The sequence below is a fragment of the Spodoptera frugiperda genome, chromosome 24 (assembly GCF_023101765.2).
Source record: "Spodoptera frugiperda isolate SF20-4 chromosome 24, AGI-APGP_CSIRO_Sfru_2.0, whole genome shotgun sequence".
NCBI lineage: Eukaryota > Metazoa > Arthropoda > Insecta > Lepidoptera > Noctuidae > Spodoptera > Spodoptera frugiperda.
The window spans coordinates 4,976,006-5,000,704 of record NC_064235.1 but is presented as its reverse complement, the minus strand read 5'-3'; the positions used below and the strand labels follow the sequence as shown (position 1 = coordinate 5,000,704).

General features: G+C 40.3%; 1 protein-coding gene across 1 annotated transcript; it reads left to right on the top strand.

The window, feature by feature from the left end:
• Window positions 1–378: 378 nt before the first annotated feature.
• LOC118278440 (modular serine protease-like) lies at window positions 379–21,251 on the top strand. The gene is made up of 15 exons (XM_050703527.1): window positions 379–561; window positions 5,991–6,048; window positions 6,878–6,994; window positions 8,001–8,054; window positions 8,829–8,945; window positions 10,991–11,125; window positions 11,550–11,730; window positions 12,866–12,981; window positions 13,477–13,652; window positions 14,616–14,822; window positions 16,485–16,652; window positions 17,157–17,281; window positions 18,223–18,399; window positions 19,341–19,500; window positions 20,131–21,251. Exons 1-15 carry the CDS (start codon window positions 528–530, stop codon window positions 20,349–20,351), a joined length of 2,046 nt encoding a protein of 681 aa, XP_050559484.1. The 5' UTR covers window positions 379–527; the 3' UTR covers window positions 20,352–21,251.
• Window positions 21,252–24,699: the final 3,448 nt, after the last annotated feature.

Sequence of the window (24,699 nt, the reverse complement as noted above, 5' to 3'; positions counted from 1 at the left end):
CAGTAAAAGTCTGACACTCCCTTTGGCCTCGCCTAAGGCGAGAGAAGTCATTGGATGACTTTCCTCCCTAAAAAATGCGGTTGAAATTGGCCTGAATGGCTTCGAGGAAAGAATGGTTCGGCCGTGACGCTTTTTTTTGCTCAACTTGGTGATATCTAGTTTTGATTAAGGAAATATCTAATTGTCGAACGATATTCTTTTATTTTTCATTCAGATTCGAACAACAAGTTCCTCATTAAAAAAGTTTAAGCAAGACTATCAATTAAAAATGTGCTTTATATACGTGTGTAATACGGTGTAATTTACATCGAAAGACCGTTATAAGGGTAATAAAAAAAAATACTAATCCAGTTTTTATAAAAAAATTAGGCGACGCGACACTTCTTCAGTGCGCTTTGCGAGTCGGTCGGTACACGACACTTGTGTGTAAAAGTCGAAACGAAATGTGTTAATTTTAGTCAAAATAAAACACAATAGTGTTTAAAAAATAATAATACGTGTTTTCAGGTAAAAAATCAAACGAAAAAATGTGTTTATTTAAATTTTTTGTCGGATTCGTTGGTGAGTGTTTGATTGTTAAATATGTTTTATTGTTAACTCGCTTTTATATATTATTATGTAAATTATGTAAATATTGACTATAATGACTGTCTCGTTGGTCAGGTTGGTTCGATTCCTGAGTCGGGTAAAGTATAGCTGGGATTTTTTCTGTTTTTTGAAAATTTCTCAGTAATAGCACGGAGTCTGACATTGTGTCCAGTATATGGCAATAGGCTCACCCCCTATTACATGAGACTTATAACACTAATGGTTAAAAATGGGAGTACATTGTATAGTGGCATTACGAGCCGTGATGTACACCTCTGCTTACCCCTTCGGGGATAAAAAGGCGTGACGTTACATTATTTTTACATGTGTATTTAATATGTAAGTATGTATTTGTAGTTTTATCACCAATTAATTTATTTACTACAAGCTGCCCCGGCAAACTTCGTATCGCTTCAAACGTTATTTTTTCTCACCTTTAAAACTTTTCCTGGACTTCCACAAATAATTCAAGACCAGTAGGCCTACTCTGGTTCTCGAATGCGAAGTTTCGTTTAATCTTCGGTCGTAGGTTTTATTGATTTACTAATAGAATTACTTGAAATAACGTTTTATTTTTAATTTCAAATCAAAATCTATTTGGTTATCTTCATTAAATTCGTTCATTTTTGTTCACTAAAGTTCACAATAAATGGAATTGTAGTACGAAATTTGCGAAGTTTCGGACGAAACTTCGTTTTTCGTTGAATTAGAGTAGGCCTCCTGAATTTGCCAATCTTCTCAATTACCGATTCCCTAACTGCCGGCAACGCAATATCTGAACATCATTATAAAAAACGAATCTTTACTTACTTGATAAGTCTTAGATAAAAATTGACACACAATTTTCCTCCTTGCATGAGGACATTCTATTTAAATATGTTTTATATAAACAAAAAAAAACGTATGTTTTTGCAGGTAACTCAAGGTTCCATCAGCGTCCTAACATAACATCGTCAAACCAGTTCAATAGACGAATAATATTATAAATGTCAGCTAATCTACATATTATATGTCTCTTTTTTAAATGCTAAGACATTGTCAAAACAACACACGGCCGATGTGATGAAGCAAGGGGGGTTGGGATGCCGTCTCCTCCTTCTGCGAAGCAGTTATCTATACTAATATTATAAAGCTGAAGAGTTTGTTTGTTTGAACGCGCTAATCTCCGCAACTACTGGTCCGATTTGAATAATTCTTTTTGTGTTGGATAGTTCATTTATCGAGGAAGGCTATAGGCTATAAAACATCACGCTATGACCATTAGGAGCCGAGCAGAGCGGGTGAAACCGCGCGGAAGTAGCTAGTGCTAGATAAGAAGGAGGCGGGGCGCGTGAGGGAACAAAGCTCCTCACACCCCACCTTTTCCAATTATAAGCATTGTGAGAGACAGTCTGGACGTCGGAGATTGCGTGACGATCTCCGGCCACCGTAAGTGCGGGTCTGCGGACGGCGAGCAAGGGTAGCTCGCCGCCTGACTGGAACCAGATCCGTGTGTATGGCGCGTCCCGCCTCAAAGAGCCATCAGACCACCACAAATAGGGTCCAGTAGAGCAGACGCGTGATCCGGAGCTGCGGACTACCTAGCGGGTTTACCGGGGCTCCGGTTCGAAAAGCAGGAGTAGAAACGGGGTGGTTTTTAACTCCCTCCGTGATTTTCACATTCAAAACAAAGAAAAAAAAAAACTTCATCTCAATCCCTTCATCCGTTTTGACATGATTGAGTAACAAACATAGACCACCAGACCACCATACAACTGACATACTCTCGCATTTTTAATATTTGTAGGATTAGATATTTTATCCTTACTGAGCTCATAAAAGTAATTTGATCGTACTAATATAATAATATTAAATAAAAATCATTTATTATCAGACAAGAGTCGATAGCACAGCAAATCATTAAATATACATTACATTACATAATTCAAATTCAAATTCAAATAAATTCAAAAACAGGATCACAATACTTAATAGGTCGACCAAAATCAAAATTATTCAAAAGTGCAAGTTAATGTCAGTAGTTAAGTAGTTTATGTCAAAAAATTAAATCTGTGTCAAAAAATTAAATCTGTGTCAAAAAATTAATTCAATGTCAACAAGTTCAAGCTAATAACATGGTAGATGACTAATTTTAACGGTATATGGCAATAGGCTCATCACCTATTACATGGGACTTACAACATAAATTGTGAAAAATTGATGAACATTATACAGTGACATTACGTGGCATAATATGCACCTCTGCCTACCCCTTCGAGAATTAAAAGGCGTGACGACCAATTTTTATTTTAATGTCCGTCTGGTAGATTATTTTAAAACATTAGACACGTATTTTTTATTTACGGCAACAAATACTTTCGAAGATATTATATTGGTTTTAAATATCGCGTGATTTTTTTTTATGAGACATGCCGGTAATCGAGCAGACGTATTACCTGATGGTAAGCAATCGCCGCCGCCCATGGACACTTGAAACACCAGAGGCTTTACAAGTGCGTTTATTACCGGCTTTTTGGGAGTTAGGAATTTAAGGGTTGTTGTTCGGGAATGGGGATGGGGAAGATTGGGAAGGGGGAATTGGGCCTCCGGTAACCTCACTCACACAACGCAAGCGTTGTTTCACGTCGGTTTTCTGCTCGGCCGTGGTATCACTCCGGTCGAGCCGGCCCAGCAGTGCCGAATCATGACTCTCCCACACTTAATGTGACATGTGATGTCACATCTAGGTACGTTTCATTTATTTATTTGGACAACCAGTAGTTGTTACATTAGGACTTATATCTAAACGCGTACGTAACTAATTTAAATGCACAACATTGTAAGATGTCGCAACATGCACTGTAGGACAAAATAACGATGAAACTATTCTCAAATAATAGGAAAATCACTACACAGTATAAACAAAGTCGGTATTTTTGTCTGTTTGTCTGTATGCTTAAATCTTTATAATTACCGCAACGGATTTTGATGCGGTTTTTTTTAATAGGTAGAGTGATTCAAGAGAAAGATTTATATGTATAATACATGCGTAATATATCATCAATGCACCCATGCAAAGCTGGGGCGGGTCGCTAGTATAACATAAAATGTAAAAATAAAGTAAAACACATACAAACAAAACAATTTTACATACCTGCAAAGTTATTAGTTTTATACGTAAATATACGTACGTATTTGCTTCCACTCCTAAACTTTTATTAGTTTTATCTCAGTATTGTTATCTTATATGACAAAATAAAAAAATGCGTGTCTAATATTTTTTCATTACCAAACTTTTTTCTTTATTTTTAACAAATCAATTCGTTACCCCGCATTGAGATTTTCTCCTGTGTCGTGGGTGCGTTTACAAACATACAAGTTCACATACACATGACACCCAGACCCAGAACAACAATTTGTGGATCACACAAAGAGTTGCTCCGTGCGGTCAAACCCGCTACACGTTGCACGGCAGCCGGTTGCCCAGCCACCGCACCAACAGTCTGACGGACTAATTAGATTTTAAATGTTCATACCCCGTCATCATCCCTATTGTGCTGCGTCATACACATCCTAAGAATTAACATAAAGTTTCCTTCCTTATAAATCACATTTCCATTAAAAACCGTTTGAAAAAATATTCTCACAGTTTTGAGGAAATATATGGATGATGATAACGGTATATTTAATAGGTATATAATAATCATTAGTCATATCATCTTTTTGTTATCGAATACAAAAAATATATTTAGTCCTTTCCATCATCGAACCACAAGACAATCGGCGAAGCGCCACCGCTTCATGGTAGATATCCCACCCACTCACACGAAGCGCTTCGCTTCAAGCTTCCTTGTGCGAACTGCTAGGGAGTGGAACTCCTTGCCGGAGTCTGTGTTTCCTGATGGATATAACCTGGGTGTCTTCAAAGCCCGAGTGAATAGGTTGCTTATGGGCAGACGTGCTCCACCGTAGGCCGCATCATCACTTACTATCAGGCGAGATAACGGCCAAACGTCGCGTCTCGACGACTAAGCAAATGTCAAAAAAAATCCTTTGAGGAAATGTTATGTCAAAAAACCTTTTTTTAACCCAACTTTTTTCTGTTTTCGATGCAGGATAAAATTAATATTATAATATATTATTACTTTTTTATTTCTTTGTTTGTCTCTACTGGTTTAGATTAATCTTTTTGTTTAGAAAAGTCCAGTTTTGAGGAAGACAACATATAGGTACAAACATCACGCTACGATAGTTCGGTATATCTAATATATTCACGTTAATTAATACTAATGGAGGCAAACTGGAAGCTTTTTGTAGATGGCGCTAAAATTGTTGGTATCTTATTTTTAATTTTCCGTGTGTCGTACCCCTACATATTTTTGTTGTTGATATTGTTACTTTCTTGCTTAAGAAAAGGCCCATTTTTTTAATGTGTCTTGGGCGAGGAGAGAACGCATAAGACTCTTACTTACGTAAACGGTAAACGTTAGATCAATCTCAGAGACTGAGATGGCTATTTTTTGTGACTTTACGTTTACGTTTACTGACTGAAAAAGTCCCGCTACCTACTCCCCCCTCAAAAAAAAAAAAACCTACTCCGGTAAACCCGTTAGGTAGTCCGCAGCTCCGAATGTGGCTGATTAGAATATTTTAATTATAAAGATCGATGGAGGAAAATCATAAGTTGGACTGCATTAAATAGTTTTTTTGCTTCAAACCCCGAGGTATCAATGTTGTAGGTATACTTATAGGGGATTTTAGGAGTTGCAAACATAAGGGGAAATGTCATAATATTGTTTCTGCATCAGGTACATTAATCGGACCTAATAACATTTTGGATGTTTTGAGTGTGAGCAATTTATTAAAATAACTTTGTTATGTTTTATACGAATTTTAAAATAACAAGAACCTGATTTGATGACACAAACAGATATACGGTCTAAAACAACAACTTATTAGCTTATTGGGACATTTATATGAAATCAATTATTAACATACATTTTAAGTGTGGGAGAGCCATGCTTCGGCACGAAAGATAGAAATCTATTTCATTAAAAAACTTGAGATATTAATCAGGTTGATACTGATGCAACGTCACGTCTTTTACCCCCGAAGGGGTAGGCAGAGATGCACATTATGGCACGTAATGCCACTATACAATGTACACACACTTTTCACCATTTGTGTTATAAGTCCCATGTAATAGGAGGTGAGTCCATTGCCATATACTGGGCACAATTCCAAAATCGGTTCCATGGCTGAGAAATTTTCGAGAAGCCGAAAAAAGCCCACAATACTTTACCCGATCGAATCCCAGATCCCTTGTCGTACTTGAGACCACTCGACCAACGAGCCAGGATATCATTAACCAGATTGTATTTTTCATAATTTTTCCTATTTATTAATTCTGATGGAAATTTCAGCTGTTTCATCGGCAGCGGGATCAATTATCAGGCATACGGAGATCACATCGATGTGCGAGTAAGTAATATACAGACTGGTGAGATACCTTCAATATTTGAAGACGTGATAGTATGCGAACATATATCATGAATATTCTTAGTAAACTTCGTACACAGTACACCGAGAGTCCAGTATTTATTTATTTAACTGCGGAATACTTGGACACCGCGCGGACGCACGGGTCGCGCAGCGCGCTATCAACATAGAATACCTACATAGGTACCTACACTGTACAGCTGTTGCCTACCTACATCGAGACCTATTCAAATTTCACTTATTTTTAGAGACATTTCGATAAAAAATTAAGTACCTATTTTTTTACCAAGTTAACGAGAAGCGAGTAACGAGTACTCTCCGTAAGTATTGAACGTATCTCACCAGTCATACGGTATACCAAACTATAGAATAGGAAAATAAGGGGCTAAAAGTAATGCTGCTTGATAGCCAGCCGTATGTGCCCTCACTAAGTCTTAAGTCTTCATATTTAGAATTTAGAACTAGCTATTTCTGCGCGATTTCACCTGCTCTGCTTGGCTCCTATTGGTCACAGCGTGATGTTTTATAGCCTATACTATATTCCTCGATAAATGCACTATCCAACACAAAAAGAATTATTCAAATCGGATCAGTAGTTCCGGAGATCAGCTCGTTCAAACAAACAAATTCTTCAGCTTTATAATATTAGTATAGTATAGTATAGATGGGTCCCGACTGCTTCAATTTTACAATGACTTTCTTGTTTTAGAGTTTTTTCATTTTCATATTATAAAGAAATGCAGTCGGGTTTTTTTAGTACTTTTTAAATTACCTTTTTTATTAAATATAATATTGTTTCCAAATGTTTCAGAGAAAGTGAATTCCGATGCTCAAACGGTACGTGCATCACAGCAGATTTAGTTTGCAATAACTTGCAAGACTGCCCAGATGGCGCAGATGAAGCTTCTTGCTACACTGAGTTGGAATCGTAAGTATTACATACTAGATACCTCCGCGCGGTTTCAGCCGCTCTGCTCGGCTCCTATTGGTCATAGCGTGATGTTTTATAGCCTATAGCCTTCCTCGATAAATGCACTATCCAACACTAAAAGAATTTTTCAAATCGGACCAGTAGTTCCGGAGATTAGCGCGTTCAAACAAACAATCAAACAAACAAATTCTTCAGCTTTATAATATTAGTATAGATTATATTGTTTTTAAAGTCCAATTGACTGTCTCGTTGGTCGAGTGGTCGCAAGTGCTACTGCCGAGCAAGAGGTCTTGGGTTCGATTCCCAGGTCGGGCAAAGTATTACTGGGCTTTTTTCGGCTTTTCGAAAATATCTCAGTAGTAGTACGGAGTCTGGAAATGTGTCCGGTATATGGCAATAGGCTCACCACCTATTACATGGGACTTATAAAATAAATGGTGAAAAGTGGGTGTACATTGTATAGCGGCATTAAGGGCCGCAATGTGCACCTCTGCCTACCCCTTCGGGGATAAAAGGCGTGACTTTGCATATATATATTTTTAAAGTAACGATTTTAGGGGAGCTGCAGACTACCTAGTGAGTTTACCGGGGCTCCGGCTCGCAAAGCAGGAGTAGGAACGGGGTGGTTTTTAGTCAGTAAGAGTCTGATACTCCCTCTCGACTCACAAGGGGCTACAGGAGTCGTTGGATGATTTATGCCTTCAAAAAATGATGATTTTGATATTAGATTTAAAGGAGTGCCCTTTTTTCCGGTTTCGTTTGGCTTTTTTCGGTTTTTCAAAAAATTCTCAGTGGTAGCACGGAGTCTGGAAATGTGCCCGGTATATGGCAATAGGCTCACCACCTATTAATTGGGACTTACAACATAAATTGTGAAAAGTGGGTGTATATTGTATAGCGGCATTACGTGCCATAATGTGCACCTCTGCCTACCCCTTCGGGGATTAAAGGCGTGACGATATGTATGTATGTATGTATTTAAAGGAGTGTATTTGTGTTTCAGATACGAAATTACAATGAAAGCTCCACTCAGATCGAAGAGACAAACTAAATGTCGGTAAGTACCTTTTTCTTAATATTGTTATGCTAGTCTGCCTCGTTGGTCGAGTGGTCGTAAGTGCGACTGCCGGACAAGGGGACTCGGGTTCGACTCCCGGTTCGGGCAAATTATTACTGGGCTTTTGTCGGTTTTTCGAAAGTTTCTCAGTAGTAACACGGAGTCTGGAATTGTGCCCAGTATATAGCAATATTACATGGGACTTATAACACAAATGGTGAAAAGTGGGTGTACATTGTATAGCGGCATTACGTGCCGCAATGTGCACCTCTGCCTACCCCTTCAGGGATAAAAGGTGTAATGTTCCTTAGTTACTTTATTGTTAATGCGAAAGTTTGTGAGTTTATTAATGCTAGCTTCACTGACCGACTGACTGACAGACTATTGTTTATTTCTTTCTTTGTTGACGTTTCAAAAGTACCAATTGACTTTGATTTGACTTTGACTTTGACTGCAATGATTGGCCAAGAAATAACTTTTGCTACATTTGCGCCATCTGGATATGGTGACCAAAAACAGTCTGGAAATAAATGAATAGATTTTTTATATTTATAGCTTTTTGTATTTATAGTAACATACAATGTGATAGGTGTGATACTTCTAACCCGTTAAGGCTGTGTTCTACATCTAATTTTATCGACCCGAAAAACAATTTGTGGATCGGTTGTGTCGGGAATCGGGCGTCGAAGACAGTTGCCCCCCCGCACCAACCGTGCAATAAATTATTTGATTTTGATGTATTTATAGCTATTTAAAAATGTATATTCGTTTCAGTAAATCCGAATTCCAGTGTTTGGACGGGTCCTGCATACCCTCACATCAGCGTTGTGATGGGAGGTATCATTGTGAGGACCAAAGTGACGAATCACACGCATTATGCAGGAAAACTAAGTGAGTGTCCTTTCTTTCTTTTTTTTTTTTTGAAAAACGTTGCCCCACATTAGGATTTTCTCCTGTGTCATGGGTGCGTTTACATACATACAAGTTCACATGCACATGACACCCAGACCCGGAGCAACAATTTGTGGATCACACAAAGAGTTGCTCCGTGCGGGAATCGAACCCGCTACCCGTTCTGCGGCAACCAGTTGTCCAGCCACCGCACCAACCGTGCAGTCATTCATTAGACAGTCTTTTATTTATACCGTAAAAAAACCTCTTATGACTTAATTTAAACCACATATTTGTTATCATCTTGGCTGACGATACACGAAAAATAAGCGAAATGGGCCCAGTAGGTAAGCCAAAACCGGAGCTGCGGACCTTAACGGGTTAGAAGTCCCACTCCTATCAGCATTAGTATAAACTGTATATTCGTTTCAGTAAATCCCAATTCCAGGTGGGAGAAGTCGTTGGATGATTTTCCCCCCATTAAAAGAAAAAAATTACCTGATGGTAAATTGTTAACCACCCAAAACATAAATGTGAAAGGCTGCCAAGTTCGATAATATTGGAATGCTTCGCCTATAAAAGAAGTGAGATCTAAATAAGTACCAAGTTCCATACACAGACCTCAGTTAAAAATGATATAACAAGTTGGCAAGTTTTCACACACTTTGTTATAAACCTACTAAACGCAATGAGTTAAGTATATAATTTTCTATTAAAACTTGCCAAGTTATATCATTTTTAACTGAGGCCTGTGTATGGAACTTGGTACTTATTTAGATCTCACTTCTTTTATAGGCGAAAATATTATCGAACTTGCAGCCCACATTTATGTTTTGGGTGCAATTTCATTTATTTTTGTAAGGTTTATTTTCTTTTTTTCTTATTTTACTTTGACTAAATACAAACCTTCGTAACGAATTTTAGGTCGCCGACCATTGGAAGATATAGATAATTTTTTTGTTTTAGTTCCTAACGCCGGCACTGAATTTAAACCTTCATTATTTGTTAAAACCGACTCACACTTGGCCATTTTCAGATTTTTTCACGACCTAAATGAGCGAAATCCAGGCCCAGTTTCAGGTCAATACGACCATTAAAGTGGTCTAGCTTTTTGATGCGGACTGAGTTCAGTCAGTGAGTGTACCGTAAAAATAGCGATTTTCGGACGTCGTATCTCAAGCCTAGGAGTAGGAACATTTATGAAATTTTGTATTTTAGTCAGTAAGAATCTGACACTCCCTCTCGCCTCGCACAAGCGGGAGAAGTCATTGGATGATTTTCCCCCCGATTAAAAGAAAAAAATAACGGTTTTTCTCGAACTTGGCGGACACACTGCCGTGTGTCTAGATCTGTGGTCTATAAACGCTGCACAACAGATGTGTGCCTACATGTGCCTTGCCGTTTCGTTGTGTGAGTGAGGTTACCGGAGCCCAATCCCCCCTTCCCAATCTTCGCAATCCCCAATTCCCCAACAACCCTCAAATTCCTAACCCCAAAAAGCCGGCAACGCACTTGTAACGCCTCTGGTGTTTCAAGAGTTTTTTTCACCTGATGGTAAGCAATCGCCGCCACCCATGGATACTTGTGGTGTGTGTACGGCGTGTTCCATAAACAAAATACTTTCAGGGATAAAACGCGTTACGGTAATATGATGATAATTGTTTATCTATTTTTTTTTATGTTAAATGGGCCCACGTTTGGCCACTATCTCGCCTGATGGTAAGTGATGATGCGGCCTACGATGGAGCACGTCTGCTCATAAGCAACCTATTCACTCGGGCTTTGAAGACACCCAGGTTATACCCATCAGGAAACACAGACTCCGGCAAGGAGTTCCATTCCCTAGCAGTTCGCACAAGGAAGCCGGAAGCTTGAAGCGAAGCGCTTCTTGCGAGTGGTTGGGATATCCACCATGAAACGCCTGACGCCTCGCCGATTGTCTTATGGTTCGATGATGGAAAGGACTAGGAGGAATCAAGTTGTGCAGTTCCCCCGCACACTCTCCGAAATGTATCCGGTAATTTAATGTTTATTTACTGTTGTAGATGTCCCCCACATGCGTTCACCTGCATGTATGGAGCCTGCATCGATGGTGACCAACTATGCAACGGCGTCGATGACTGCGTCGACGGATCAGACGAACTGCATCCTAAATGCAGAAAAGAGGCGAAAAACTATGGGTAAGTAAACGAATAACTAAATTAATTCATCTCTATATATATAAAAATCAATTGCTGTTCGTTAGTCTCGCTAAAACTCGAGAACGGCTGGACCGATTTGGCCTTAAATGGTTTATGGAAGTCCAAGGAAGGTTTAAAAGTTGAAAAAAAATGTTTGAAGCGGTACGAAGTTTGCCGGGTCAGCTAGTAATGAATAAATCAAAAACGTCACGTTCACGCCTTTAATCCCCGAAGGGGTAGGCAGAGGTGCAAAGAGGTGGGCAGTAGCACGGAGTCTGGTACTGTGCCCGGTATATGGCAATAAGCTCACCGCCCTATTACACGGGACTTATAACACAAATGGTGTAAAGTGGGGATAAAAGGCGTGACGTCGCACCGTAGCACTTTATAAAATCTGATAATAATCTTTAATATTTTCGTGCAGTAAATACTTCACATGTTTCGACGGAACCAAGATTTCTTCAACGAACCTGTGCGATGGGAAGGCCCACTGTCCGGATAGATCAGACGAGGTGCTCCAATCCTGTGCTGGCGTCAAATGCCCGTCGTATGGGTTCCAGTGTGCCTACGGTGCCTGCGTAGATCAGGATGCTGATTGCAACGGGGTGAGTGTTGCTTTATTTAAGTCTTTGACTGCAAGGCTCGGAACCGGTTTAAAAAATACCGGTTAATACCGGTTTATTACGGTTTCCCTCCGAACTTTTCTTAAGAACGTGAACATTTAAGGAACTTTATTTTAACCTAAATTAACCGGTTTATTCGAGGAGCGGCATGTCGGTAGACGCGTTGAAATATTATTATTGAATATAATTTGAACAGCGCGTGGCGTTTCTTTGATGTGCGTCGTATTAACCGACCGAATTTTATTGATCTAAACCGTTTAATCCGAAAAAACCTTTAGGAAAATACTGTTCCAAATACCGGTTTAAAAAACCGGTTTCGCGAACGAAACCCAAAGGTTTTGCGTACAAGTACATAATAGCAGTTTGAAAATTTAACCGGTATCCGAGCCTTGTTTGACTGCCAATAGAAAACTGTTGAAGGCAAATCTTTCGCTAATGTCGGTCACCGGTGACCACCACGGCGTTCAATGTGTTAATACTTTATTTTATTTTTGACTGCCTCGTTGGTCGAGTGGTCGCAAGTGCGACTACCGGACAAGGGGTCTCGGGTTCGATTCCCGTGTCGGGTCGGGCGAAGTATTACTGGGCTTTTTTCGGTTTTTCGAAAATTTCTCAGTGTTAGCACGGAGTCTGGAATTGTGTCCAGTATAATATGGCAATAGATTCACCACCAATTTTTTTTTTTTAAACATTGCCCCACTCTGGTATTTTCTCCTGTGTCGTGGGTGCGTTTACAGACATACAATTTCACATGCACATGACACCCAGACCTGAACCAACAATTTGTGGATCACACAAAGAGTTGCTCCGTGCGGGAATCGAACCCGCTACACGTTGCGCAGCCGGTTGCCCAGCCACAACACTAACCGTGCAGTCGAATTTTATCCGCGAAGGGTGCAGAGGTGCACATTACGGCACGTAATGCCGCTATACAATGTACACCAACTTTTCACCATTTGTGTTATAAGTCCCATGTAATAGAGAGTGAGCCTATTGCCATATACTGGGCACAATTCCAGACTCTGTGCTACTACTGAGAAATTTTTGAAAAACCGAAAAGTGTAGCCTTTTCGAGCTGGTTCGGGAAAAATATTATAAATTGTTTTCTTTATTGCAGAAAGTAGAATGTGCAGATGGATCGGATGAGAATGAACAACTATGTGCTAATCAAGAGGTCACAGGCCCTAATTCGATCAGTTCCAGATTTGACAAACCACGAACCAATCAAAGAAAGTATGTAAAATTTTCCCCTCTTAAAATTTGACCCAATTTTATATTTTACCCCCCTTCCCAATCCCTGATTCCAACCCTTACATTCCTTACCCCCAAAAGACCGGCAACGCACTTGTAACGCCTCTGGTGTTTCAAGTGTCCATGGGCGGCGGCGATTGCTCACCATCACGGCTTATACCATAAAAAAGTGTCTATACACAGTTTTACGTTTGCATAACAGAGATATTTTTTATGATATAAGCCGGTAAATAGACGTCACCTGATGGTAAGCAAACACAATTGCGTTGCTGGCCTTTTGGGGGTTAGGAATTTGAGTAATGTTGGAGAATCGGGCATTGGGAACATTGAGTCCCTACCCATTCTAGTATGGGGGCCAAGTTTATTTAAAAAAAAATTAAATAAAAAAGAAGAATTTGACATTTGTAGGCTGCCTATTGTTTGTGTACGATGCATGCGTTTCAGTGATAGTGCGTTGACCTTTTCATTCATTTTCAGATGCTTTGTGCCTCCAAATCCTGACCATGGAAAATTCGAGCTGACTGCTTCTGATGCATTAAATAATTTTCTGCTGACTGTGAACTGTGATCCGGATTACACCGTCGTTGGAAATAATAAAATATTCTGTAATAATGGTGTTTGGTCGCAAAACGTGAGCAGACATCATTGTGTTCGTAAGTAATCTTACACATACATACATACATATCGTCACGCCTTTAATCCCCGAAAGGGTAGGCAGAGGCGCACATTATGGCACGTAATGCCGCTATACCTGACACTTGTATACCCACTTTTCGACATGTTGTAAGTCCCATGTGGGGTGAGCCTATTGCCATATACTGGGTTGTTGTTCGGGAATCGGGGATTGGGAAGATTGGAAAGGGGGGAATTTCGCCTCCGGTAACCTAACTCACACTACGAAACACAACGCAAGTGTTGTTTTACGTTGGTTTTCGGTAAGGCCGTGGTATCACTCCGGTCGAGCCGGCCCATTGTGCCGAAGCATGGCTCTTCCACACTTAAATCTATACTAACATTATAAAGCTGAAAGTTTATTTGTTTGTTTGAACGAACTAATCTGTGTTGGGTAGTGCATTGGTCGAGGAAGGCTATAGGCTATAAAACATCACGCTATGGCCAAGCAGAGCGGGTAAAACCGCGCAAAAGTAGTTAGTTTTTTTTATAACGTCACGCCTTTAATCCCCGAAGGGGTAGGCAGAGGTGCACATTATGGCACATAATGCCAATGTACACTCACATTTCACAATTTTATAAGTCCCATGTAATAGGTGGTGAGCCTATTGCCATATACCGGGCACATTTCCAAACTCCCTGCTACTACTGAGAAATTTTCGAAAACCGAAAAAGCCCAGTAATACTTCGCCCGACCCGGGAATCGAACCCGAGACTCCCTGTCCGGCAGTCGCACTAGCATATTCACAGCCCAGCACTAGCATGTTCTTCTCCATTCAAAGCTACATTTGGAACGAGCGCCTAGCTTCACTGACAGACAGACTGACGGACAATTCAATTTGACTTTTCAAAAGTGCCTTATTTAGGATTAATTGAAATAAATGCTTTGACTTTGACTTTGACCTACATATCCACGACTAATATTATCCATAACTCTCCCACAGGGTATTGTACGTTAAAAAAGCACCCGTCAGTATTTTACAAGTGCTTAGAAAGCGGCCAATGGGAAGGTGAACGTGACTGCAATCACATAGAACCTGAGGGCACAATGGTCCGGGCGACTTGCAATTTCCACTACAACTCAAGCAATAATAGGCAGACCATGATTTGTCAAGGTGGAGAGTGGAGTCGCAATATTACTTGTGAACCAGGTATGTTTTGTTTTTTTTTTATGGGGAAAGTTGTTTGTAATCATGAGTACAATCACGTGATTAAATATCGTTCACTAATTACCAGGGGCCTTAGTCTGCTATTACAATTGTGTCAGAATGGTCGATCATTGAGCAGTGCAAGAGGGACAGAGCTATACAACCTACATAGCTGCGTCCCTCTCGCACTGCTCAATGATCGACCATTCTGACACAATTGTAATAGCAGACTATACGCCCCAGTCACCCTACATGCGACTCGCGACTTGCGACATACCTTCTAAGTGCGACACAGACGTGTCGTACGATTTGGAAAGTTGTTTGTAATCATGAGTACAATCACGTGTTTAAATATCGTTCACTAATTACCAGGGGCCTTAGTCTGCTATTACAATTGTGTCAGAATGGTCGATCATTGAGCAGTGCAAGAGGGACAGAGCTATACAACCTACATAGCTGCGTCCCTCTCGCACTGCCCAATGATCGAAAATGTCTGACATTGATTGGTAATAGCAGACTAACGCCCCAGTCACCCTACATGCGACTCGCGACTTGCGACATACCTTCTAAGTGCGACACAGACGTGTCGTACGATTTGGAAAGTTGTTTGTAATCATGTGTACAATCACGTGTTTAAATATCGTTCACTAATTACCAGTCTCCCGATATAGGAACTTTTGGATGGAGAATGTTAAAATTACGTAAATTTATAAAAATACCTACAAATTCTTATATTTAATTAGCTTTAAAACATTATTAAGTGATAACCTACTACTTAGTTGTAAGTATTAAAAAATAAAATATATGAGAGGTTGTAACTATGACGTCACAGTACAACGTTAATAATTTTGTATGAGAAATTCAAGTCATCAAAATCTTTCTTTTTTTTTGAGGCGGGACGGAGTGTCGGCCTCTTACTGACTAAAAACCACTCCGTTCCTACTCCTGCTTTTCGAGCCGGAACCCCGGTAAACCCACTAGGTAGTCCGCAGCTCCGGATCAAGTCATCAAAACCTTAGATACAACCATGAAAACACCGGAACACTGAGGTCCGTCGCGAAAAAAGTTCCTCCGACCATGTGATCATGCCAGGCTGGCTTTCTCCGTGTCCTCAGGGATGTGGTCGGCGACGGCGACCTCTCGCGTCCGGCATTGGTTCAGACCATGGTGCGGAGCGAGGGGGACTAGGATGCCGTCTCCTCCTTCTGCGAAGCAGTCATGCTAGCTAAGGAGGAGGCGGGGCGCGTGAGAGAACGAACCTCCTCACGCCCCAGCCGTCGCGAGAAACACTCCGGGCGTCGGGGATCGCGAGACGATCTCCGGCCACTGTAAGTGCGGGCCTGCGGACGGCGAGCAAGAGTAGCTCGCCGCCCGACCAGAACCAGACCTGTGCGTGCGGCGCGTCGCGTTCCGCACGCGCCTCAAAGAGCCATCAGACCACCACTGATGGGGTCCAGTAGGGCTGATACCTGATCCTGAGCTGCGGACTACCTAGCGGGTTTACCCGGCTCGACAGGCAGGAGTAGGAACGGGGTGGTTTTTAGTCAGTAAGAGCCTGACACTCCCTCTCGCCTCGCCCAAGGCGGAGAAAGTCATTAGATGACTTTCCACCCTACTTGTCATGTGTCGTCCCACTTTTTAGCTGGTTTTGTATTTTTGTTTCAGAATGTGGTACTATACCTCCACAAATAGAGCAATTGTCAATAGGAGGGAGGAGTGCCTTCAGAGGAGAAGTATCATGGCAAGCCGCTGTCTATGAGATAGACCAAAGGAGTTACAATTACGAGTTAATTTGTGGAGGGTCGATAATTAACAACGATTTTATAATCTCTGGTATGTAATAACGTCACGCCTTTTATCCCTGAAGGGGTAGGCAGAGATGCAGACAATGTAACATTGTACACACACTTTTCACCATTTGTGTTATAAGTTTCATGTAATAGGGCCTATTACCATAAACGGGGCATAATTCCAGATCCCGTGCTATTACTGAGAAATTTTCGAAAAACCGAAAATAGCCCAGTAAATCTTTGCCCGACCTGGGTATTGGGAATCGAACTCAAGACCTCTTGTCCGGCAGTCGCACTTGCGAACGCTCAATACGCCGATGTCGTATAAGGCCGTGTTTTTTTTTGGAACAAGCCGGTAGACGGGCCGACGGATCACCTGATGGTAAGCAATCGCTACAGCCCATAACGACACTTAAAACACAAGAGGCGTTACAAGTGCGTTGCTAGCAATTTAAGGGTTGTTGGGGAATCGGGGATTGGGAAGATTGAGAAGGGAGGAATTGGGAATTGGTATATAGTTTTTAGATAAATTATAATATTATTTCAGCTGCACATTGCTTCTGGAATGAAACAGCAGGCGGAACTAAAAATGCACAATCAATTGCGATCGCTGTCGGCAAGCATTACAGAGATTGGAACAACAAGAGCGACATACATGAGCAGAAATTTGACGTGAGTCCAATAATAATAATAGTCTTCTTGACCGTACTTCTGGGATTACTCTGATAGCCGTGGAATGCCTCTCCTTCCCAAAACCACCTACCACCATCCTTTCAACATAGGACTAGTAGAAAGTCGAACCACTATCATCCCTACAGAGTGGACTTCCCTTGGGTGCGAACGAAACGGTTCGAATCCACGTTCCTAATCCGTGCAGCCAGGGAATGGAACAATCTGACGGCTTCTATTTTTCCTGAGAAATACAACCCGGGTCTTTTCAAGGTCAGAGTGAATAGGTACTTTCTAAGTCTGTGTGCTCCATCTTCGGCCACATCTTCGCTTCGCCGTGATGACAGTAAGCGGGTTGGTGGCCAAACGCAGACTTATCAACGTTAAAAAAAAAACAGCTCAACGTATATTGCCCCCTTGTCGCTACATGCTAGCGGCCTATCTCGGGGGCCCATTAATTGAGTTTGCGAGTCACCCCCTGCCTGTTTATTCAATATTGGTCGGGGGTTCGGTTTTCTTTGAAGTATTTAGTTGTATTATGCTTCTGTGAACTAGTAATACTTGTAGTTTCATTTAAGTCATATGAGTGATCTCCATTTTTTTATGGAACACGCCGGTAATCGACCAGTCGTATCACCTGATGATAAGCAATCGCCGCCGCCCATGGACACTTGAAACACCAGAGGCGTTACAATTGCATTGCCGGCCTTTTGGGGTTTAGGAATTTAAGGGTTGTTGGGGAATCGGGGATTGGCAAGATTGGGAAGGGGGGAATTGGGCCTCCGGTAACCTCACTCACACAACGAAACACAACGCAAGCGTTGTTTCACGTCGGTTTTCTGTGAGGCCGTAGTATCACTTCGGTCGAGCCAGCCCATTCGTGCCGAAGCATGGTCCTCCCACATTTACTCACACACTCCATTCTGTGTTTTATTCAATTCCAGGTAGATAAAATCTTCATCCCGGAGTTGTATCAGCATATTTCGAATGGTTATGCCCGGGATATTGCGTTACTGAAGTTAAACACTTCCATAGTGTACACAAACTTCGTGAGGCCAATCTGTCTCGATTTTAACATTGTTCTTCCTCTAAAACAATCGCAGCCCTACGATATAGGAAGGGTAAGTAATAATAGGCACGTTTCCTACTAGTCAAATTCAATACTTTTTTCGAAACGTCAAAAACGATACTTTCTATGAACTTTGTGTGAAATACTCTATTATGACGTCATAAGTTTTTGACGTCAAACAGCAGACTTATTTCTAGAATTTTAGCTAAATTAAGTAGTTCATCAAATTTATGAATGAGATTGTGATTATTTTTGAATATTTTATTGTATTGAAAAGTTGTAATAATTTATTTTTGACCCAGTCATCATCCCTATTCAAAGAACAGAAAAACATGGTAAATATCCCGTTTCGAGTTCTAATACTAGTGTTAGTGACCATGTCAGTTTAAAAACTTATATTCAATTTTTTTTAATACGGAAATCCGTATGTGTGGACTACGCCTATCACATCTCGAATATATGTAACTAGCTTAAAACGCCTCAAACACGTACTTAATATTGCATATTACCAATTCCCTAAAAACCTTTTTTTGACGGATTATTCCGAAATACTGCCAAACTTATACTAGAATTGGAACTTAAAACGGGATATTTACCATGTTTTTCAATTTTAATGAGTTTCCGATATTTCGACACTGTTGCAAGCGCCATGATCACATACTGGGGCCTTAGTCTGCTATTACAATTGTGTCACAATGGTCGCTCAATGATCGACCATTGTGACACAATTGTAATAGCAGACTAAAACCCCTGGAGTATATGCGGGTGGATGTTTATGAACAGACAAATCGGTATCTACTCTCTTTCTAGTTCGTTTTTTGCTGACACCGCTACCATTGTCACTTGTAACTCGACTTAATTCTCGACACACAAAACACACTGTGACAATTCAATTTGACGTTTCAAAAGTGCCTCATATAGGATTAATTGAAATAAATGCTTTGACTTTGACTTTGAAATAAATGTTTTATCTTTCTTTCTTTCCTATTTTAGGTGGCCGGTTGGGGTTATATGTCTCCTGAGGGTCATCTACCACGAGTTCTACGATTGGTTCACTTACCGTATCATCTCCTTGAGACGTGTGCAGATTTGACTGACATAAGTTTCAGGTCACATTTGGGAACGGATAAGATTTGTGCGGGTTACAATAATGGTAGGTTTTTCTTTATCCATCCAGCATTATGAAACGGTTTTTTTATGGTAAAAGCCTGTAAACGAGCAGACGTATCACCTGATGGTAAGCAATCGCCGCCGCCCATGGATACCTGACCTTACTTACGGTAAATCTATTGCCATATACTGGACACAATTCCAGACTCCGTGCTACCACTGAGAAATTATCGAAAAACCGAAAAAAGCCCAGTAATACCTTGCTCGATCTTATCGAACCCGAGATCCCTTGGGGCCCATCCATAAATTACGTCACACAAATTTCATGATTTTTGACCTCCTCCCCCGTCCTTGTCACAATTGGTCACATTTGTGAGACCTCCCCCTCACTAGTGTGACGTCACATTTTATAATTTTACATCTAGATTTTTTGATAATAGTTCGAAGTTCGTGTTTTAACAGTTAGATTATAATGATTAAAACGTGATGTCACGGAATTTAAGACCCCTCCCGCGCCCTTGTCACATATAGTCACACTTAGTCGACCCCCTCCCCCCCTTAAAGTGTGACGTAATTAAACGTGGATGGCCACTTGTCCGGCAGTGGCACTTGCGACCCCTCGACCAACGAGACAGTCACTGTTACTAAAAGACTATGTGTTTTAAACTTATAGGTACGGCGACACTCTGTAAAGGTGACAGCGGCGGCGGCTTGGCGTTCCCTGTAGAAAAAGAAAGAATAACACGCTATTATTTAAAGGGCATTGTATCTAATGGACCTCATTCTGAAAATAACACACTATGTAATCCACGCGCGGTAATTCTATTCACCGATATATATTATTTTAAACCATTCATCCGAAACGTTCTTAATAAATATCACTACATAGTATAAAACAAAATCGCTTTTTCTGTCATGTGTGTTGTATGTCCCTATGAACGCTTAAATCTTTAAAACTACGCAACGGATTTTGATGCGGTTTTTTTTAATAGATAGAGTAACTCATGAGGAAGGTTTTTATGTATAATATCATCCATTAAATAGTGGACAACTACTGTTATTTTTGAGGTTTCTAATGTGATGTCGCAAATAATTACATTTTTTCCGCTTACATTGCAAACGCAGGCTGAATCCCATGAGATTTATCAAAATAATGTACTAAGTATTGTACACAATGAAAAGGTCTACAGAAAACTCCGCGATGGTATATGTCTATCTCTTATGGATATCCCACAATAACATTTTTTTGTCATTTACTTTTTACGACAAATAATGACTAATATTCGAAGCGATTTTAACCAATACAGCATTAATCCTTATCCAATCAAATACCTTAAATACATTGTTGATTTAATATAGATCTATTTGGCCTTTTACAGCATCTGATTTAAATCAATATTTTTGAAGATGTACAGATTTAAAAATTGCGGAACGTAGCGTTTACGGCGACGCGGCGCGGCGGCAGCGTGCCTATAAATACTGGATTGATTTTATAATTTTTTCAGTGAGTTACATATTTTAAACCCGTGCAAAGCCGGAGCGGGCCGCTATGTTTTTTTATAAACAACGTTCACAGTTTTTCTGTAGCGTATTTAGTATATCAGCATTGCACCCGTGCGAAGCCGGGGCGGGTCGCTAGTTAATTTATAATTCACATACAAAAAAATTGTTACGGATGCAAAACGTAGATGGCGCTATTCTAAAGTACGCTGTTTACAATGTTCTACGACAGATGGCGGTAATGTAATGTAATGAAATGAAATACATTTTTTTGAATAAAAAAAAATCGTTTATTATTTTTCTTTATACATAATGTGTACATTTGCATTGAATGATTTTACAAAAAAAAATACAAAAATATGAAGTAGAAAATTACATAATAATTATGTGAATAACAACATTTACAATTTTAATTCTAAGAATGACAGTTGTGTAAGCGAGAGGGAAGCCGTAGCCTATCTCCCTCTCTGCATCAATTATTTACCTCCCACCATAACCTAGCATTCATTTCTATACATACGTGTTAGTGCTACAAAATATAAACTAATTAAAATAAATCATACATTGTGTAGCATGGTAGAAAAATTAGGAACCTCGTCTACAAATACTACCGAAATGGTCTTTAGGAGCGTGAACGAGAGAGTATAATAGTCAACACCCATTTGTTTTCGTTCCTAAAAACATTATTTATTAATTTTATTTAATACATATAGGACTGTATACGAATAAATATATAGTGGGTTCGATTCCCGTACGAAGCAACCCTTTATGTGATTAAAGAGACTCTCTATGTGTGTTTCAAGTCTGGGTGTGATGTTGTTTGTAAACGCACCCACGACACAGGAGAAAATCTTACAACTGCGTCCACTGATCCGCATCGTACGGACCGCATCATCGGCAATGCCTACATGCGATGCGTACTGATGACGTCATACGGAATGCGTACGATGCGGTCCTGTGGACGCTTACCTTTAAAGATCAACACTCTTGGTATTTTAGGTCCTGTGTCCTGTTCGAATCCAGCTTTGGAAATCTTAATTGGAACGTAATTGAAGATCACACGCAAGGGATAACTCTCTTTGAGCGTTAGCAAATTTGTCTACCAATGATTAGGGTGTTGAGCGCTAGAAGACTAATCATAGTTTACCGAAACATAAAAGATGTTCTAAAAGTATCTGCCACGGCTTTAATGGGAGGTAGTGTTGTGTTTGAACATTACAAAAGTGAAGAAATTTCGTACTCCGGACCAGTTAATTTAATTTGAGAACATAAAGAAGTTAAATAAACATTGATTCTACTCTGCATAATCTGGTTCACAAATACGCAAGATGCGTCGCTTCGTCAATGAAAACATTTGCTATCAATTGCATGTAGTGTTGTTTGAAGATTACAATAGTAAATATACATTATTGATTATGAGTAACATATTTATTATACAAAAAATCTAGGTACGTATGCATTTGTTATGAAAGAGCTATCTCTTTCACTGTCTCTGTCGCTTCGTCAATGAAAACAACTGCTATCAATTGACAAAGCGACGCATCGTGCGTATTTCCGAACCCCTTTATACAGAGTAGAGTCAATGTTTATTTAACTTCTTTATGTTCTCAAATTGAATTAACTGGTCCGGGGTACGAAATTTCTTCACTATTGTAATGTTCAAACACAACACTACCTCCCATTAAAGCCGTGGCAGATACTTTTAGAACACCTTTGTATATGTACAGTGATCATACGAATACATAGTTTTGGAGATAGACCAGGGGCCTTAGTCTGCTATTACAATTGTGTCAGAATGGTCGATCACTGAGCAGTGCGAGAGGGACGAAGCTATGTAGGTTGTATAGCTCCATCCCTCTTGCACTGCTCAGTGATCGACCATTCTGACACAATTGTAATAGCAGACTAAGGACCCAGATACAAGTATGGTAAAGTATACATTAAAATACTAGTCTGTCTATGAAGGAGTCTGGCGCGGAGGGAGGCCGTAGCCTATCTCCCGATCCGCGCCAGATACAGTCTTTCATGTCTATTGGTCAGACACCAGTGATCATACGCTAACATCGAATCTCGAAAACTCACCCCTATCTCTCTCTGTCTCTCTCTCTCTCTGTCTCTCTCTCTCTCTCTCTCTCTCTCTCTCTCTCTCTCTCTCTCTCTCTCTCACTAGTCTCCTACACTATCCTCTCCTACATCTCCTGAGGTAAACGAATTGTGTTCAACTGCGCCATTATGAAGGGGGAGGGAGTGGACCTCCGGTATCCTCACTCACTCGGTGAAACACAACGTGAACGTTGTTTCACGTCGGTTTTCTGCTCGGCCGTGGTATCACTCCGGTCGAGCCGGCCCATTCGTGCCGAAGCATCTCTCCCACACTCAAAAACCCTCGTTTTACAATATCACTGATACATTACTTAAATTAATACAATATTCTATGTAAGCTGTTATTTTCAATTAATCATTCACTACTACATTACCTAGTTACTATGAAACAGGATTAAGTACTATTTTGATTTTGTAAAAATTATACGTTGTGCATGTGAGAGGGAAGCCGTAGCCTATGTCCCTCTCCCTCTCTATCTCTATCTCCGTCTCCGTCTCTTTCTCTATCTCTATCTCTAATTCTAACTCTAACTCTAACTCTAACTCTAATTCTATCTATATCTCTATCTGTATCTCTATCTCTATCTCTATCTGTATCTCTATCTCTATCTCTAATTCTAACTCTATCTCTATCTATCTCTCTCTTACTATTACTCTTACTCTATCTCTACCTCTACCTCTCTCTATCTCTCTCTACTCCACCATAACCTAGCATTCATTTCTATACATACATGTTAGTATTACAAAATGTGCCCAAAAAATAATATATCAAACTCTCTCATCGCCCCTACTACTCAGATTTCCTCTCTGTTTCCTCTGGGGATCTCACTCTGTATCTGTATCAACTCCTTATATTATTCCATAACCTAGCTTTCATACATAACCTCACGCCTGTCTCCTGTGGTAGTCGGTAGAGACAATGAAGTATAAAAGGTAAGCGTCCACAGGCCCGCATCGTACGCATCGCACGCAACGGACTTTAGTTTGTCTTGTATAGAAACTCATACAACTGCGTCCACTGATCCGCATCGTACGGACCGCTCGGCAATGCCTACATGCGATGCGTACTGATGACGTCATACGGAATGCGTACGATGCGGACCTGTGGACGCTTACCTTAAACATAAACATACATGTTACTTCTAGAAAATATTTAAACGTAGGAGTATGCAATCCATCCCTCTTTCTACCTAGTTATGCTCAAAGAGGGATTCTCCAATGAAGTTAGTCCCCTCCTGAGTTTGGCTACGCGGGGGCTCCACTTTTCTTAGGGGCCCCGTAGCAAATATACCCTTGCTATATTAAGTTCCTGAGCTTGGCTACGCGTGGGCCCCACTTTTCTTAGGGGCCCCGTAGCAAATATACTTGCTATATAAGGTTTCTGAGCTTGGCTACGCGAGGGCCCCACTTTTCTTAGGGGCTCGTTATCAACATACTCTTGCTATGTTAATCCGTCTCTGGTTTTAATATTACGAAACTTACATAGTATGCTTTTAATCACATATTTAAATAAATAAATAGAAATACATTAAACGAAAACGTATGTGAAGCAAAAGAAATCGTTAGTTTTTTTCAAACTTTTCTATTTTAATACTAATTTAATAATTCTATTTTAATACTAATTTAATAATTCAATTAT